Source organism: Prunus persica, chromosome G7 (assembly GCF_000346465.2).
Source record: "Prunus persica cultivar Lovell chromosome G7, Prunus_persica_NCBIv2, whole genome shotgun sequence".
In the NCBI taxonomy this organism is placed as follows: domain Eukaryota; kingdom Viridiplantae; phylum Streptophyta; class Magnoliopsida; order Rosales; family Rosaceae; genus Prunus; species Prunus persica.
The window spans coordinates 14,642,716-14,662,062 of record NC_034015.1 but is presented as its reverse complement, the minus strand read 5'-3'; the positions used below and the strand labels follow the sequence as shown (position 1 = coordinate 14,662,062).

Genomic DNA, 19,347 nt, shown 5'->3' with positions numbered 1-19,347 from the left:
AACCCAAGCAAGAGGGTCTACTTCATAGAGCAACAATTTTATTTTCCATGGCTTCCCGTGATGAAGAGCGCCAGCTTCACTTTGTCTTGTTTCCTTTCATGGCCCAAGGCCACATGATCCCAATGATGGACTTTGCCAGGCTGTTGGCACAAAGAGGCATCACCATCACCATAGTCACCACCCCGCATAATGCCGCCCGTTTTCGAACAGTTGTTACTCGTGCCATACAATCTGCGCTCCAAATCCGGTTGGTCCAACTGAGATTTCCATCTGAAGAAGCAGGGTTGCCGGACGGATGTGAGAACCTTGACATGCTACCTGCAATAGGTTCGGCAGATAAATTTTTTTTTGCAACTGCCCTGCTACAACAGCCGGCAGAGAAATTGTTTGAAGAGCTAACTCCCAAGCCAAATGCAATATTCTCTGACGTGTGTTTGCCATGGACAATCAGCATTGCTCAAAAGTTTCACATTCCAAGGATATCATTCAGTGGATTCTGTTGCTTTTGCCTCCTTTGCGTCCACAGTTTACATACATCCAAGGTTCTTGAGAATGTAACGTCTGATTCGGAGTACTTTGTTGTGCCTGACTTCCCCAATCGATTCGAGGTTACCAAAGCTCAGTTGCCAGGACCCCTGACTCCAAATATGACAGATTTTTATGACCAACTTGAAGCAGCCGAGAAGGCAACATATGGGATAATCATGAATACTTTTGAAGAATTGGAGCCAGCATATGTTGAAGCATACAAGAAGGCGGCTAAAGTCTGGTGTATAGGCCCGGCTTCGCTATGCAACAAAGATGACTTGGATAAGGCGCATAGAGGTAACGAGGCCTCCATTGATGAACATCACTGCTTGAAGTGGCTTGACTCATGGGAACCAAGTTCTGTAGTTTATGCTTGCCTTGGAAGTTTATGCAATCTCATAACCGACCAGCTGATAGAGCTTGCATTGGGTTTAGAGGCATCAGAAAAACCATTCATTTGGGTTGTAAGGGGATGCAGTCAATCAGAGGAGTTGGAAAATTGGATTTCAGAAACTGGATTCGAGGAAAGAACGAAAGCAAGGAGCCTTTTGATTCGGGGTTGGGCGCCGCAAACACTCATTTTATCACACCCTGCAGTTGGGGGGTTCTTAACACATTGTGGTTGGAATTCGACGTTGGAAGGGATATGTGCAGGGCTGCCCTTAGTCACATGGCCACTGTTCGCAGACCAATTTCTCAATGAAAAACTAGTTGTACAAGTTCTTAAAATTGCTGTGAGTGTTGGGGTGGAATATCCAGTAAAGTGGGGAGAGGAAGAGAAGATTGGGGTAATGGTGAGAAAGGAAAATGTGCAGGAAGCCATAGAGAAAGTGATGGATGGAGAAGAAAGACAAGGGAGAACAGAGAGAGCCAGAGAGTTTGGAGAGATGGCAAAGAAAGCAGTAGCAGAAGGTGGATCTTCTCACCTTAACATGACACAGCTAATCCAAGATATCATGCAACAAGGAAGTAATTGCAGTGAGAATTTCAGAAAGTGAGAGATAAAAGATAGATTTCCAACTCCCTTGTTCTTTTTTACCAGACTAACATATTGAATATCCATCCTACAAGCTTAAACCAATTTGTACAGAATTCCTCTATTTACTTCTTTTACCTTCTATGGTAATAGTAGGCGCTATTTCAATGTTCCATATTTAGATGTGTGGGAGATATAGGGTTGCGTGGTTCGATACAAGTCATGAATGGAAATTAGCATAACCTTTATATCGGAAAAGTATCACAATAATCTAAGATAAAATTCCACACTTGTATGGATCCATTGGACCTCATTTCACCCAGGCCAAAAGACTTTCACCCTTAATCTTTTCTCTCCTCCCTGCACACACCGATGGTCACTCACAGAATGCTTACATCTCATCTCACAATCTGCTACTTCGCAATGAAGAATTTCTTTAGCCATAGTCAAAGTTTGCTGCTGCCTAACTTCATACTCCTTATCTTGTGGGCAAAATCACCGTGATATTTTCATCAGTTTCAACGTATCTTGCTAGTTTGGACTTTGGGGTGGTGTAAGTGGCTCCACCGCACAAGGCTCCTAATTTTTTAAGGCCACCAAAAAAAAAAGTTGATATAGATCCAAATTCCCATTGAGAAGTTGGGTTTAATCCTTGGATTTAGTGACTTCGATACAAGTCATTTGACTTTTGTGCCACATAGGATTACATTCATTTTTTAATATTTTCTGATATAATATTTTTATTTTTATTTTTTCACCCTCATATTTTGTTCCAATGTTGCCCCTATGCCTTGAATTGAGTAATAATAATTCACGTGATAATCTGAAGCCATTTACCACATTTGTCATTGAATAGAAAAGGAAAATATCTCAAATATATCCCAGGTAATACGTATTGTCATTTAGTATGGGTTCTGGTTAACATTTCTGGGTATAATTAAGCCTATGAAATGTGTGATATAAGCTACCTATTACACAGGTATTCGTTGTATCTTTGTTTACATTGACTGGCATCTTGTGGTAGGGGTACAATATGAATTAGTTACCTTTGATACAGGTATCACATTCTCAGCGTTGAAGAAAACTTCATCTCATATGTTTCTACCTAGGTATTTTTTACTATAAGTATTTTTCGTCGTCTACCCATTCGCCAGGTATAATTAAATAACAGATGTGGAATCTATGTACTTTTCTGAGGAAAAAACCAGTGGTATAGGCATAGTTTGCTAATGCTACCTACATAACAGGTAGGTGTTTAAGGAAAACGAATCATTTCCAGAAAAACAATTCCAAATGATTTTTTATTATTTAGGGATTAAAAAATACTTTGTTTCGTTTAATTTAAGATCTACATTCAAAGTCATGGGTTTTTTCAAAGGAGAAGGTTCAAATATGAAAGGAAGGTTCTTCCTCAATTAAGTTAGAAGCACCCTTGACTGCATCCAACCACTAAAGCGTTTACATTGAAAGGGAATCTATTCAACCCTATGTGAGGAACTGCACTCTAGCAACCCAATGTCAGAAGACCCAATCCCTATTTTGTCGACAATTGATTTCTTGCTTTTGACAATCAGGTTCCTAAAATTTTCATACCCAAAAAAATCTCCATTAATGTAGCAAGAAATTTGCAGCAAATGGGACGAAATCTGGAGCGCTTGGACAGAATGAACATGATTGCAGGAAATAACCATGAAAGTTGGGATGTGTCGATCTATTTACCTTTTCTATTTAATGGCATTGGAAGTAATTAAGTTTGACAAGAAGGACAAACTCTTTGTTTATATGTACACATGTTGACTTGGAGGACTTCTATTGAGGAGTCCAATATTGATGTCCTGTATCCATTATATCTATAAAAAATAGGACTTGTAACAATTTCTTTATATTATATATATTAATATTATAGAAATTGTATATATACTTTAGCGTGCTACATATTATTACAAAAGTGTGTGTGGCGGGAGCTTGCTTTGTAGTGCATATCCGTTACTAGAAGGGCCCGTGTTTGAGTCTCATTGAAGTCATTCTACCTATTTTTATTAGTATTGAGAAATTGACAATTCCCTTATTTGGCAACTTAAGCATGGAATTTATTAAATGATGCGCAGAAAAATCGTGGAAATTGAGGCATCAAACTCCCAAGTTTAATTTCCACCAAAATATGCGTCATTTCATAATTTCCATAGTGCGGGAATTCATATTTTCCAGTGTGCCAAAACTTGAATTAAAAAAACAGAGCCGAACTTTTCATTTAAAAAAAAAAAGAAGCCAAAATTTATTTCACAATTATTGTTTATAAAATGATCTTTTTTATGGTTACGCTAGTACAATGGTATTATGATATTTTCGTGTTAAAGAACATTCACATGATTGGGATGAAGAAATGTGATTTTATTTGAACCGTATGTACAATGGAAAAGAAGTTGATTGTATTGATCAATTCTGAATTAGCATAAGTGCATTCAAAAAGTTATGTAGAATTTTAGAAGAAAATGGTGGGTTGGTTCGAACAAGAAATATTTCAATTGAAAAATCTATAGCAATATTTTTGAAAATAATTGCTCACAACTTGAAATACAGAGTCATTGGTTTTGACTATTACCGTTCAATCGAAACAATTAGTTAGCAATTTAACAGAGTCCTATATGCAATGATGAGAATTAGTAAAGAATACATAAAATTCTAGCCAAGTACTGTTGGGAGTTCCAAAAGAAGCAAATGGCAGTGGTTTGAGGTACTTATATAACTAGAAAAGAAAAAAAGATTTTTATTTTATTTTTCAACTAGTTATCTTAAGTTTCACACTTATATTGTTTTATATTTCATGTTTAGAATTGTCTTGGGGCACTTCATGGAACTCACATTCCAATAATAGTGACTGCAGAAGAAAGACCAAGATATTGAAATATTTAATTTTTGTCATTTACAATTTACATGAGCTATTCAAACATTGAAAATTTTAATTTTTTGTCGTTTACAAAATTCGACATACATAAATCCAAACATTCAAATCTTCAATTGCCAGAAATTGAAATGACGGAAATCTAAATTCCATCATTTTAGAATTCTATGTAATTTGTAATTCTTTCATCCAAACAGAGGCCTAAGGTATGTTTTTGTCATTTCATGTTTATTGATGATGACTTTTAGGTCTCGTTTGGTTCACGGAATGGATTTGAGGGGAAATAATTTTCCATGTCATTTCTCAAGGAATGAGAATAAAAGATTCCTTTCCTACGTTTGGTAATGTCAGGAAAGTAATCGGGAGATTTCACTTTGTTTCATTTCCCATGTTTGTTTTGAGTAGGAATGGAAAACAAAGTTTGTATAATTTTTCAATTATACCCATATTAAATTAAATTAAAAAAGGAATGCATTTAATGATACGTTGTAATTATAAATTGTTCATAGGGACAAAATAGTTATGAAAATTGTGCATTGAATGTTGGCTCATTTTCTCAAACTTTCCTATGAGGAGGGAAAACAAAACCCAAGTTAAGAGGAGGGCTTCACTTTCCCCCCTACTTTCCCATGTGCCAGGCAATCATTTCCCATGCTTGGACTTACCAAACATGGGAAAACAATTGAATTCCCATTCTCAAGCCTCCTTTCCCATGAACCAAACGGGGCCTTAGTCATAAGTATTTTTGTATTAGATTATATATGGCCCTAATTTAATGGGCCCTGCGGGCTGTATTCAATTGAGATTTTAAAAGATTATTTTGGGATAAATAAGTCTTGTGGTATTCAATTAAGACTTTTAAATAATCTAAACAAGTCTTGTGGTATTCCATTAAAACTATTAGGATTTTTTTAAAGAGAGTGTCAAAATCTTGTGGTATTCAATCAAGACTTTAAACAAGTAACAAAAAGTCTTATGGTATTCAACAACTTGTGAATTTCGAAGGATTTTTTCTACTGCGAAATTTTGTGAGACTTTTTAGTGAGATGTATCCCTATCTCAAATCCCACCCTAACCCATGAGACTTTTTGTTTTCACGTGAGATTGTTTTTTGTGCTCATCCACTTCGCCTTTTCTCAAAGCCAACTTCAACACCCAAAGCTTCACCGCCACCAGCCATCTCTGTAACTCTACCTGCAAACCCACTTCACCTTCTCTGCTTTACATGCAAACCCACATCACCTTCTCTGCTGTACCTACAAACCCACTTCACCTTCACTGCATATAGCCATGATTCATGTTGTTTACTCATACGAGGTTTGGGAGAATTTCAATGGAAGTAAATTTTCGTCTTTTCTTTCCTTTTCCCCTTTTTTACTGGGAATAGTATACACTCCAGCCAAGCATATTGTTACTCTATACATGTCAACTTTCTTATGCAGTTTTTTTTTGGGAGCTTTGAGATTCAATGAAACTATCCATTAGACGAACAAGACTAGAAATTCACACACAAGATGACCAACAAGAATACTTTTTTTTTTTTTTTGTTCTTGTTGCCTTGGTCAGCATGGATAGAAGAGAAAAAGAAGGTGGTAGGGGATAGAAGAGAAAATACTACCACCAAAAAAAACATAGGGCAGAAACTCCACTTGCATAGAACCACATGATATCTCATAATAGTAACAGTTCATAAGGTAACACAGGCAAGTTCCTTTTACACTATTTGACTGGAGTTATCAGCTGTGCAGCAAGCCAGCGTTAAGATGGTAAAACCAGCAGCCTCCCCTATTCTGGGTTCACTATATTTGTCGGGCTAGGTATTTAAAAAAGTTTCACATTTTGGTTTGGGCTATGGCCCTATAGTCAGACCCAGATCTTATGATATAATCTTTAAAATCCAAAAGTTAAAAATCTTGATTATACAAAATTATCAATAAAATCTTATAAGTCATTATATTATGATTAAATCAGCTGGATTTTTTTATCGTTAAATAGTCTTTTAAAATCTCAATTGAATACACCCCTTAGTACATGAAAGAGAAAGGTCATAGGAAACAATCCACAAACCTCTTTGCTACTCTTGAGTCATTAGATTCTTCTTTGGATAAACTTAATAATGTATAGGTATGCGCTTACGTCACCAACAAAGAACAATTGAGTGGTAGCATCAAAGCTTTGATGTATCAGTACTTAAATAAGAGACTTAAGCCTGCTTAATTCATAGAACATTATTGTTGTTCATCCCTTCCTCTTAATTTCCATGGCTTCTCATCAAGACCACCAGCTTCACTTTGTGTTCTTTCCTCTAATGGCTTCAGGCCACATGATCCCATTGATAGACATTGCTAGATTGTTTGCACAACAAGGCATCATTGTCACCATATTCACCACACCCCACAATGCAACCCGATTTCAAGCAGTTCTTACTCGAGACCTAGAATCTAGTCTCCAAATCCGCATAATCCAAGTGAAATTTCCAGCCGAAGAAGTAGGATCGCCCGAAGGCTGCGAAAACTACGACATGCTACCTTCACCAAACTTGGTCGTCAATCTCTCTGCTGCAACTACCTTGCTTCACAAGCCAGTAGAGAAATTGTTTGAAGAGCTAACTCCAAAGCCAAACTGCATAATCTCAGACATGTGTTTAACATGGACAACCAGCATTGCCAGAAAGTATCACATTCCAAGGATATCTTTCTCTGGAAGAGGCTGCTTTTCTGACTTGTGCGTTCACAATTTGCGTGTATCCAACGTGCTTGAGAGTGTAACGTCTGATTCAGAGTACCTTGTTCTGCCCAACCTGCCTGATCGAATTGAGATGACGAAAGCTCAGCTTCCAGAGGGGACAGTGACAGCAAGACTGAAAGATTTTCTTGACAAAATAATAGCAACTGAGACTGAGACATATGCGATGATCATGAATACTTTTGAGGAATTGGAGCCAGCATATGTTCAAGCATACAAGGTAACAAAGGATAAACTCTGGTGCATTGGCCCTGCTTCCCTATGCAACAAGGATGACTTGGACAAGGCACAAAGAGGTAACAAGGTGTCCATTGATGAGCTTCATAGCTTCAAGTGGCTTGACTCAAGGGCACCAGCTTCTGTAATTTATGTTTGCCTTGGAAGTATGTGTAACCTCAGCTCTGAACAGTTGATAGAGATTGGATTGGCATTAGAGGTGTCGAATAAACCGTTCATTTGGGTTGTAAGGGGTTGCAATGAAACACAGGAATTGGAGAAGTGGATTGCAGAAAGTGGATTTGAGGAAAGGAATGAAGCAAGGAGCATCGTGATTCGGGGTTGGGCTCCGCAGACACTCATATTATCACACCCTGCAGTTGGTGGGTTCTTGACACATTGTGGCTGGAATTCCACATTGGAAGGGATTTGTGCTGGGGTGCCTTTGCTCACATGGCCAATGTTTGGGGACCAATTTCTGAATGAGAAACTTGTTGAACAGATTCTAAAGATTGCAGTGAGAGTTGGGGTGGAATTTCCAGTGAAATGGGGAGAGGAGGAGAAGATTAGGGTGGTGGTAAGAAAGGAAAAGGTGAAGGAGGCCATAGAGAAATTGATGGACGGAGAAGAAAGCCAAGGGAGAAGAGAGAGAGCCAGAGAGTTAGCAGAGATGGCAAAGAGAGCGGTAGCAGAAGGTGGATCTTCTGACCTCAACATTAAACAGCTAATCCAAGAGATCAAAGAACTAACTGCATAAAAAGAAACTAAGAAGAGTTTGAATGTTAGTTTGAATGTTCTTTTCTCAAGCATACTGCTTACTGCATACATTCTGTTCTGTAATGATTGTAAGGCAGTTGTTTATTTTAATATTATTGTTCTCATTACTGTCCTTAGGTTGATTTGGAATGTTATTACGTTCATTTAGATGTTTAAGATAAAAACTCCACACTTGGATTGGATGGATCCATTGGAACTCAAATCACCCAGCCAAAAGAGACTTAAAGTCTATGGAGCCGTATCGTGACTGTATGGATGGAGTATCGGAGCCGTATGTATTGATGCCATATCGATGCTGTATTGTATCGGAGCCCTATCTAATACGGGCATACCCCCAATTTTTGGCGTATCGGTGCAAAACACACCCTTAGTCTTTTCTGTCCTCCCTGCACAAACCAATGCAATGGGTACTCACATAATGCTTACATCTCACAATCTGCTACTTCACAATGAAGAATTTCTTTAGCCATAGTCAAAGTTGGCTGCTGCAAAACTTCTCACACCATATCTTGTGGGGCCAATCACCATGATATTTTCGTATTCAACGTATCAATGCAACTTTGGGCTTAGTAGTGGCCCCCTGTAAGTTTGTCTTAGTACATGAAAGAGAAAGGTCATAGGAAACAGTCCACAAACCTCTTTGCTACTCTTGAGTCATTAGAATCTTCTTTGGATAAACTTAATAATGTATAGGTATGCGCTTACGTCACCAACAAAGAACAATTGAGTGGTAGCATCAAAGCTTTGATGTATCAGTACTTAAATAAGAGACTTAAGCCTGCTTAATTCATAGAACATTATTGTTGTTCATCCCTTCCTCTTAACTTACATGGCTTCTCATCAAGACCACCAGCTTCACTTTGTGTTCTTTCCTCTAATGGCTTCAGGCCACATGATCCCATTGATAGACATTGCTAGATTGTTTGCACAACAAGGCATCATTGTCACCATATTCACCACACCCCACAATGCAGCCCGATTTCAAACAGTTCTTACTCGAGACCTAGAATCTGGGCTCCAAATTCGAGTAATCCAAGTGAAATTTCCAGCCGAAGAAGCAGGATTGCCCGAAGGCTGCGAAAACTTCGACATGCTACCTTCACCAGACTTGGTCTTCAATTGCTTTGCTGCAACTACCTTGCTTCACAAGCCAGTAGAGAAATTGTTTGAAGAGCTCACTCCAAAGCCAAATTGCATAATCTCAGACGTGAGTTTTCCATGGACTTATGACCTTGCTAGCAAGCATCACATTCCAAGGATATCTTTTGGTGGAACAAACTGCATCACTTTCTTGTGCGTTCACAATTTGAGCGTATCCAACGTGCTTGAGAGTGTAACGTCTGATTCAGAGTACCTTGTTCTGCCAAACCTGCCTGATCGAATTGAGATGACGAAAGATCAGCTTCCAGATGGGTCAGTGACAGCAAGACTGAAAGATTTTTTTGACAAAATGGGAGCAGTAGAAACGGAGACATATGGGATGATCGTGAATACTTTTGAGGAATTGGAGCCAGCATATGTTCAAGCATACAAAAAGGTAAAAAATGATAAACTCTGGTGCATTGGCCCTGCTTCCCTATGCAACAAAGATGACTTGGACAAGGCACAAAGGGGCAACAAAGTCTCCATTGATGAACTTCACTGCTTCAAATGGCTCGACTCATGGGCACCAGCTTCTGTACTTTATGCTTGCTTTGGAAGTATGTGTCACCTCAGCTCTGAACAGTTGATAGAGATTGGATTGGCGTTAGAGGCATCAAATAAACCGTTCATTTGGGTTGTAAGGGGCTGCATTGAAATACAGGAATTGCAGAAATGGATTGCAGAAAGTGGATTTGAGGAAAGGAACAGAGCAAGGAGCCTCGTGATTCATGGTTGGGCTCCGCAGACGCTTATATTATCACACCCTGCAGTTGGTGGGTTCTTGACACATTGTGGCTGGAATTCCACATTGGAAGGGATTTGTGCTGGGGTGCCTTTGCTCACATGGCCACTGCATGGGGACCAATTTATAAATGAGAAACTTGTTGAACAGATTCTAAAGATTTCAGTGAGAGTTGGTGTGGAATTTTCAGTTTTGTGGGGAGAGGAGGAGAAGATTAGGGTGGTTTTGAGAAAGGAGAAGGTGAAGGAGGCCATAGAGAAATTGATTGATGGAGAAGATAGCCAAGGGAGAAGAGAGAGAGCCAGAGAGTTAGCAAAGATGGCAAAGAGAGCAGTAGCAGAAGGTGGATCTTCTCACCTCAACATAAAACAGCTAATCCAAGAGATCAAAGAACTAACTGCATAAACACAAACTAAGAAGAGTTTTTTTAAATTTTTGGAAGAAAAAACTAAGAAGAGTTTGAATGTTCTTTTCTCAAGCATACTGCTTACTGCATACATTCTGCTCTGTAATGATTGTAATGCAGTTGTTTATTTTACTATTGCTCTCATTACTGTCTTTAGTTTGATTTGGAATGTTATTAGGTTGATTTAGAAGAACCAAATATAGGTGTGTTTTCGGCCTATTAATTTCTTATAAAAACAATAATTAAACAAAATAAGAAAATTGGTGTGTAAAGAGAAATCAAAATGACCAACCCAAATCACGAATCTTAATAAACCGAACAGACCTAAACTAATTTTATTGGTTCGGTTTATGGTTTGACCAAATTATTATCGACATGATCGGTTTGATTCACAATTTAGGCTCTAGACCAAACCAAACTGAACGGTGTCCTGCCTACCTTCGCATGTTATCCAACGGCTGCTGCAAAAAAGAATCTGACAGAGCAACCTACTGTTGGGTGCTCAGTGAGATCCCAACAAATATCTTGTATGTTCCATATTTAGCAATGGGAGATGCTTCACGTAACTCCAGAAATTCTTGGATAACAAAGGCAAGGGAGAAGAGAGTAAGCCAGAGAGTTTGGGGAGACGGCAAAGAAAGAAGGTGGATCTTCTGACCTTAACATTACACAGCTAAAAGCTCTAACCAATTTGTACAGAATTCCACTATTTCCTTCTTTTACCTTGTATGGTAATAGCAGGGGCTATTTCATATGATCTTTCATGTTCCATATTTAGATGTGTGGGAGATATTAATGTTGTTGGAGTTGCGTGGTTGGGTACAAGTCATGAATGATGATTAGTATAATCTTACATTGGAGGAGTATCACAATAATCTATTGCTTAAAAGTAAGTAGTCCCTTGCTAACTGCGCCGAGATGTTTAAGATAAAAACTCCACGCCTGGACCACTGGATACTTTCACTCTCTAGTCTTTTCTTTCCTCTGTGACTCACTGAATGCTTACATCTCACAATCTGTTACTTCACAAGGAAGACGTTCTTTAGCCATAGTCAAAGTTTGCTGCTGCGAAACTTCTCACACCTAGCCTGTGGGCCCAATCACCATGACATTTTCATCAATTCAATGTATCAATAAGTTTGGAGGACTTAGTAGCGGGCCCCCGCAGGTCTGTCTTAGCAGATGAAAGAGAAAGGTCAGAGGTAACGTTATCCACAAAGCTCTTTTCTACACTTGTGTGTCGGATAATATAGAAAAATCTGAGCAAACCCACTTAGTGTGTATATATATATATATAGATAATAGACTTTAAAAATACACTCAAAGTCCATCTACAATATAACAAAGAAGCTTTTAACTTCTTATAAATTATAAAACTGTATTTAATTTCTTAAAACAAGTCCAATCCTAAAACTTCATAAAAAATCCAAAACACTAAATAGGACATCAAAGTAATTTAATAATCAAAATTAAATTCAATATGGTCAGCTGTCATTTGTTGGTTCGTTTATAAAAATGAGTACATGACTAAATATTTCTATAATAAACTAACTAAGTCGGTTAGGACTCTCCTATATATAGGCTTGTTGCCTTAACAAATATATAAGCTGAAAAACAACCAGCTGTCCTATATCCCACTAAGGCTTATATCTAAGCTTTGTACCTTTTCTCCTCATTCAAATAAAATTTTACTTTGTTACTCTTCTAAAAGTTTTCTATACATAGTCAAGCTATTGTCCCAAACACTAAAACCAACTATTTCCTAAACCTCTTCATCCATAAACAACATTTTCTTCTCTGAGTCATAATCTTCTTTGGATAAACTAATACATGTATACATATGCTCTTACATATCTTCTTTGGATAAACTAATACATGTATAAACAAAGAACAATTGACTGGTAGCATCAAAGTTTTTATATATAGCAGTACTTAAATAAGAAACTTAAGCCTGCTTAATTCATTTCATGAACATTATTGTTGTTCATCTCTTCCCCTTAATTTCCATGGCTTCTCATCAAGACCACCAGCTTCACTTTGTGTTCTTTCCTCTAATGGCTTCAGGCCACATGATCCCATTGATAGACATTGCTAGATTGTTTGCACAACAAGGCATCATTGTCACCATATTCACCACACCCCACAATGCAGCCCGATTTCAAACAGTTCTTACTCGAGACCTAGAATCTGGGCTCCAAATCCGAGTAATCCAAGTGAAATTTCCAGCCGAAGAAGCAGGATTGCCCGAAGGCTGCGAAAACTTCGACATGCTACCTTCACCAGAATTGGTCTTCAATTTCTGTGCTGCAACTGCCCTGCTTCACAAGCCAGTAGAGAAATTATTTGAAGAGCTCACTCCAAAGCCAAATTGCATAATCTCAGACGTGACTTTTCCATGGACATATAGCATTGCTAGCAAGCATCACATTCCAAGGATATCTTTTGGTGGAACAGGCTGCTTCAGCTTCTTGTGCGCTCACAATTTGCGCGTATCCAACGTGCTTGAGAGTGTAACGTCTGATTCAGAGTACCTTGTTCTGCCCGACCTGCCTGATCGAATTGAGATGACAAAAGCTCAGCTTCCAGACGGGACAGTGACAGCAAAACTGAAAGATATTGGTGACGAAATGGCAGCAGCTGACACAGAGACATATGGGATGATCATGAATACTTTTGAGGAATTGGAGCCAGCATACGTTAAAGAATACAAAAAGGTAAAGAAGGATAAACTCTGGTGCATTGGCCCTGCTTCCCTATGCAACAAAGACGACTTGGACAAGGCACAAAGGGGCAACAAAATCTCCATTGATGAACTTCACTGCTTCAAGTGGCTTGATTCATGGGCACCAGCTTCTGTACTTTATGCTTGCCTTGGAAGTATGTGTAACCTCAGCTCTAAACATTTGGTAGAGATTGGATTGGGGTTAGAGGCATCAAATAAACCGTTCATTTGGGTTGTAAGGGGCTGCAAAGAATCACAGGAATTGGATAAGTGGATTGCAGAAAGTGGATTTGAGGAAACGAACAAAGCAAGGAGCCTCTTGATTCGGGGTTGGGCTCCCCAGACGCTCATATTATCGCACCCTGCAGTTGGTGGGTTCTTGACACATTGTGGCTGGAATTCCACATTGGAAGGGATTTGTGCTGGGGTGCCTTTGCTCACATGGCCACTTTTTGGGGACCAATTTATGAATGAGAAATTTGTTGAACAGATTCTAAAGATTGCAGTGAGAGTTGGTGTGGAATTTCCAGTGACTTGGGGAGAGGAGGAGAAGATTAGGAGGGTGTTGAGAAAGAAGAAAGTGAAGGAGGCCATAGAGAAATTGATGGATGGAAAAGAAAGCCAAGGAAGGAGAGAGAGAGCCAGAGAGTTAGCAGATATGGCAAAGAGAGCAGTAGCAGAAGGTGGATCTTCTTACCTGAACATTAAACAGCTAATCCAAGAGATCAAAGAACTAAATTGCATAAACACAAACTAAAAAGGATGTGAAGGATCTTTTCTCAAGCATACTGCTTACTGCATAGATTTTTGAAATGATTATAATGCAGTTTTTTATTTCACTATTTGTCTCATTACAGTACTTAGGTTGATTTGGAAGAACCAAATATAGGTGTGTTTCAGCCTATTAATTTTGTAAAAGCAATAATTAAACAAAAAATAAGAAAATTGGTGTGAAATAGAAATCGAAATGACCACCCGAAATCGCGAATCTTGATAAACTGAACCGGCCTAAACTAATCTTATTGGTTTGGCTTACGGTCCCGCTTGGTCAGTTCGATTCACAATTTGGTGTTGAAGAATACACGAGTCCCACATCGGAAACTTAACAAAATAGAAAGTCTCATAAAATAAATGGTTCCACTCCTAATAACATCGAGACCTTTTGTATAAAACCTCACACCTGCTAAACAGGTGGTTAAGTTGGGAGCAATATTGATGTTGCTAGTGGTGGGCCAAGGGTCTGTCCCTCTGAAATCTTAATATGGTATCAGAGTGGGTCGGTTGACTGGACCCGATTAAACCCAAATCAAACAAACTCAAATCAAACAAAAACCCCAAATTAAAAATAAAAGAAAAAAAAGAAAAAAAAAGTGATCGATGTGGAATTGGTTGCACGTGTGGTCCACTAAAAAGTGGTCTCACGTGAGGAGGAGTTTTGAAGAATACACAAGTCTCACATCGGAAACTTAACAAAATAGAAAGTCTCATATAATAAATGGTTCCATTCCTAATAACATCAAGGCCTTTTGTATAAAACCCCACACTCATATTTAGCAATGGGAGATGCTTCAAAAGTGCTATAGAAAACAGAGAATGACATGGGAAGACAATGAGAGTTTTGTAACATTATACTGTCCATAGAACAGAATTTTGTTCTACTCTCTCAACCACTACAATATTCTTGGATAAATCAATGCACATATATACGTATGCTCTTACGTCACCAGCAAAGCAGTTTGCTATATATAAATCACTACTCATTAAGCAAGTGACTTAAGCCTCTGCTTAATTCATAGAACATTTATAGTTGTTTATCAATTCCATTTAGTTTCCATGGCTTCTCATCAACAAAGCCAGCTTCACTTTCTCTTGTTGCCCTTTCCGGCCTCAGGCCACTTGATCCCAATGACAGACATTGGCAGACTGTTGGCACAACAAGGGATCCTTGTCACCCTAGTCACCACCCCACATAATGCAGCACGTGTTGAAGCAGTCGTTACTCGAGCCATAGAATCCGGGCTCCAAATCCGGTTAATCCAACTGAAATTTCCAAGTGAAGAAGCAGGATTGCCTGGTGGTTGCGAGAACCCTGACATGCTACCTTCACAAGACCTGATCTTGAATTTTTTTGCAGCAACTGCCCTGCTTCAACAGCCGGTAGAGAAACTGTTTGAAGAGCTTATCCCGAAGCCGAACTGCATAATCTCAGACATGTGTCTTCCATGGACAGCCAGCATTGCCAGCAAGTTTCACATTCCAAGGATATCGTTCAGTGGAACATGCTGCTTCTGTCTCTTGTTCATTCACAATTTGCGAGTATCCAAAGTTCTTGAGAATGTAACATCCGAATCAGAGTACCTTGTTGTACCTGACTTGCCTGATCGAATTGAGATAACGAAAGCTCAGGTTTCTGGGAGACTGACAACAAGAGTGGAAGGTTTTACTGAGAAAGTGGCAGCAGCTGAGATGGAGTCATATGGGATGATCATGAATACTTTTGAGGAATTGGAGCCAGAATATGTTAAAGAATACAGGAATGCAAGAAAGAATAAAGTCTGGTGCATTGGCCCTGCTTCACTATGCAACAAAGATGACTTGGACAAGGCACAAAGGGGTAACAAGGCCTCAATTGATGAACATCACTGCTTGAAGTGGCTTGACTCATGGGCACCAGGTTCTGTAGTTTATGCTTGCCTTGGAAGTATGTGTAACCTCATCTCGGAACAACTGATAGAGCTTGGGTTGGGGTTAGAGGCATCAAATAAACCGTTCATTTGGGTTGTAAGGGGATGGAAGCAATCAGAGGAACTGGAGAAATGGATTTCAGAAAATGGATTCAAGGAAAGAACGAAAGAAAGGAGCCTTCTGATTCGGGGTTGGGCTCCACAAACACTTATATTATCACATCCTGCAATTGGGGGGTTCTTAACACACTGTGGCTGGAACTCCACATTGGAAGCGATATCGGCCGGGCTGCCCTTGATCACATGGCCACTGTTTTCAGACCAATTCCTCAATGAGAAACTAGTTGAACAGATTCTAAAGATTGCAGTGAAAGTTGGGGTGGAATATCCAGTGAAGTGGGGAGAGGAGGAGAAGATTGGGGTGTTGGTGAAAAAGGAAAATGTGAAGGAGGCCATAGAAAAATTGATGGATGGAGAAGAAAGCCGAGGCAGAAGAGAAAGAGCTAAAAATTTTGGAGAGATGGCAAGGAGAGCAGTAGAAGAAGGGGGATCTTCTCACCTCAACATTGCACTGCTAATCCAAGATATCATGCAACAGGGAAGTAACTGCAGTCAGACAAACTAAGAAGAGATCATGTGACATACTTATCATATGGCATGTTGCTACTGACTACCCATAATTAAAGTTGTTAATGTAATTACATATCCCCAAACCCACTTAATGTTATTTTCATGGACCATGGTGTGCCTCAGTTGGTACTTCCTCAGTTGCTATCTCCTCTAATCTTAAACTAAATAATATTATACCTCTAATCAAAGGGATTTGGGTCAATGCATTGCATAGTTAGTCAAAGTCTTACGGTATCTAGATATTAAAGCATCTAATTATTGTGATAGCATCTTTCAGACTCCTAAAACATCCAAAATGAAAAATATTAACAAATTCAGAAGAGACAATTGGGCCACACGTGCCTTGAAAAACACTTATCATAAAACAAACCAAGATGTAAGCTCTGACCTCACTATATTCCAATCCATCTAATTCAAAAAGACCACACACATACACATACACACACTAAAGTCCATCTTCATCCAGATTTGGATATCTTTGATTTATTATCAATCTCTTCTCTCCAACAATTCCAATCGCAATGGCTTCAGAATCCCATGATGATCAGCTGCACTTTGTTTTGATACCATTGATGTCTCCGGGCCACCTTATACCAATGGCAGACAATGCCAAGCTATTAGCAGAGCGTGGTGTGGTTGTTACAATTGTAACCACACCCCTCAATGCCATCAGAATCAAACCGATCATCGATCGTTCCATCGATTCTGGTCTCCCTATCCAACTTGTCCAGTTCAGTTTGCCACTCCAAGAGTTTGGCTTGCCAGAGGGATGTGAAAACATGGATTCAGTTCCCTCAAGAAAATTGTTTTGGAATTTCTTTGCTGCAGTTGAAAAGCTGCAAGAACCAGTTGAGAAATTTCTTGAAACTATGAAACCCAATCCCAGCTGCATAATAGCTGATAAATATATGGCATGGACGGCTAACATTGCTCGAAAGTTTCGGATCCCAAGGCTTTTGTTTGATGGGACTAGTTGCTTCGCTCTCTTGTGTTCTCATAACATACAAGAACACAAGGTCCTAGAGAGTGTCTCAGGATCAGAGCCTTTTTTGGTGCCTGGTTTGCCTGATGAGATTGAGCTTACTAAATTCCAACTTCCGGGGAATATGAATCCAGGTTCAAAAGATTTCAGTAGTCTTCACGACAAAGTAAAAGAATCTGAAGAAGGGGCGTATGGGATTGTTGTCAATAGCTTTGAGGAGCTGGAGTTCGAATACGTCAAAGAGTTCAAAAAGGTCAATCAGGGTAGAGTTTGGAGCATTGGCCCAGTTTCACTATCCAACAAGACAGCTTTGGACAAGGCTCAGAGAGGCAACATGGCCTCAATTGATGAAAACAAGTGCTTGAACTGGCTTGGTTCATGGCCTCAGAGCTCAGTGGTTTATGCATGTCTTGGAAGCCTTAGCCAAGTTACAACCCTTCAATTGGTAGAGCTTGGTTTGGGGTTAGAAGCATCGAACCGGCCTTTCGTGTGGGTGATCAGCAGAAACAAAATAGATGAATGGGAAAAATGGCTATTGGAAGATGGATTTGAGGAGAGGATAAACGGGAGAGGTTTGTTGATCCATGGTTGGGCTCCACAGGTGCTTATATTGTCACACCCTGCAGTTGGAGGATTTCTAACACATTGTGGTTGGAACTCAACATTGGAAGGCATTTGTGCTGGAATTCCAATGATCACATGGCCCTTATTTGCTGAGCAGTTCTACAATGAGAAGTTTATAGTGCAAGTCCTGAAGATTGGTGAGAGTGTGGGGGCTAAAGTTGCAATTCCCTTGGGGGAACAAGAGATATCTAAGGTGTTGGTGAAGAGGGTTGAGTTTAAGGAAGCTATAGACAAAGTTATGATCAAGGAAGGGAAAGAAGGAGAAGACAGAAGGAAGAGAGCAAGAGAGCTTGCAGTTTTGGCCAAGAAGGCTACAGAAGGAAGAGGATCTTCTTACCTCAACATGACATTGTTGATTGAAGATATAAGATCGTGCAAAGCAAACAACTAGCAATATCCATTTAGGGTAAGAGCACATGAATCATTTTAAAATTTGTAGTTAAATGTTTTGCCATTAAATGCTTTTAATTAGCTGTTTGGAACTTCGGTGCATGATTAGAATTGCCAAAATTCAATCAAATACTCCTGTGCTTATCCAAATTTGAACTTTCTATTTCATTGTCAATCTTTCCCATTAATCTGACTGCCCATTTCATTCTGAATACCATCTGTGAATTTGTGCGCCCAAGAGGTGACCTTATCCTTTTGACAGACATGTCCAGATAGGCACAGCATGGTGTGCTTGTCCCAATTTACAGTAGTGTGAGTATAATATGGACTACAACCCGGCCCACTAAAGCTCATTGAACACTAGAGACACAACAAAAAGATAGAAGAGCCCAAAGTAGAAGCCCAGAAAAGCGGGATGAAAAATTGAGTGAAAGACAAAGTTTGAGATTACTAGTTTTTATTTTTTTATTTTTATGCAAGCGATATTGGAGGAGTGAGAAATCGAACCTAAGGCCATCTCCAAGTGAGAGCTATACCTCAAATATAACCCAAAATTCCCAAAATCCGTCTCCAAGAGTGGGCTATACAAAGGATTACAAAAAAAAAGGAGGGTTACACAAAGGGCCAATTCCTAAAATGAGGGCCACATGTGGCCCTTTGGCCTAAATACTTGGATGGGGGCCACCTGACGTCACCTAACAATTAGGTGATGTCATAAAGGCTTTTTTTTTAATTCGAAAAAAATGATTTTTTAATTTAAAAAAACCTTTTTTTTATTTTTATTTTATAAATGCCTACCTCATTCTTACATAATTTCTCACCACATCTTCATCCATTTACATATTATACTTCCTTAATTTCATCATTTTACATAATTTCT

The 19,347-nt window shown here is 39.1% G+C and overlaps 6 protein-coding genes across 6 annotated transcripts; all 6 read left to right on the top strand.

The window, feature by feature from the left end:
* LOC18769884 (UDP-glycosyltransferase 73C1) lies at window positions 1–1,723 on the top strand. Its single transcript, XM_020567905.1, has one exon. It carries the CDS (start codon window positions 48–50, stop codon window positions 1,524–1,526), a length of 1,479 nt encoding a protein of 492 aa, XP_020423494.1. The 5' UTR covers window positions 1–47; the 3' UTR covers window positions 1,527–1,723.
* LOC18770770 (UDP-glycosyltransferase 73C1) lies at window positions 6,436–8,291 on the top strand. The gene has a single exon (XM_007202789.2). The coding sequence runs from the start codon at window positions 6,667–6,669 to the stop codon at window positions 8,122–8,124; it is 1,458 nt and encodes a 485-aa protein (XP_007202851.1). The 5' UTR covers window positions 6,436–6,666; the 3' UTR covers window positions 8,125–8,291.
* Window positions 8,859–10,652, top strand: LOC18769066 (UDP-glycosyltransferase 73C1). The gene has a single exon (XM_007203676.2). The coding sequence runs from the start codon at window positions 8,974–8,976 to the stop codon at window positions 10,432–10,434; it is 1,461 nt and encodes a 486-aa protein (XP_007203738.1). The 5' UTR covers window positions 8,859–8,973; the 3' UTR covers window positions 10,435–10,652.
* Window positions 12,057–14,119, top strand: LOC18769064 (UDP-glycosyltransferase 73C1). Its single transcript, XM_007201916.2, has one exon. The coding sequence runs from the start codon at window positions 12,403–12,405 to the stop codon at window positions 13,912–13,914; it is 1,512 nt and encodes a 503-aa protein (XP_007201978.2). The 5' UTR covers window positions 12,057–12,402; the 3' UTR covers window positions 13,915–14,119.
* Window positions 14,813–16,673, top strand: LOC18770760 (UDP-glycosyltransferase 73C6). Its single transcript, XM_007201914.2, has one exon. It carries the CDS (start codon window positions 14,991–14,993, stop codon window positions 16,464–16,466), a length of 1,476 nt encoding a protein of 491 aa, XP_007201976.1. The 5' UTR covers window positions 14,813–14,990; the 3' UTR covers window positions 16,467–16,673.
* On the top strand, window positions 16,747–18,655 carry LOC18771504 (UDP-glycosyltransferase 73C3). The gene has a single exon (XM_007203666.2). It carries the CDS (start codon window positions 16,993–16,995, stop codon window positions 18,466–18,468), a length of 1,476 nt encoding a protein of 491 aa, XP_007203728.1. The 5' UTR covers window positions 16,747–16,992; the 3' UTR covers window positions 18,469–18,655.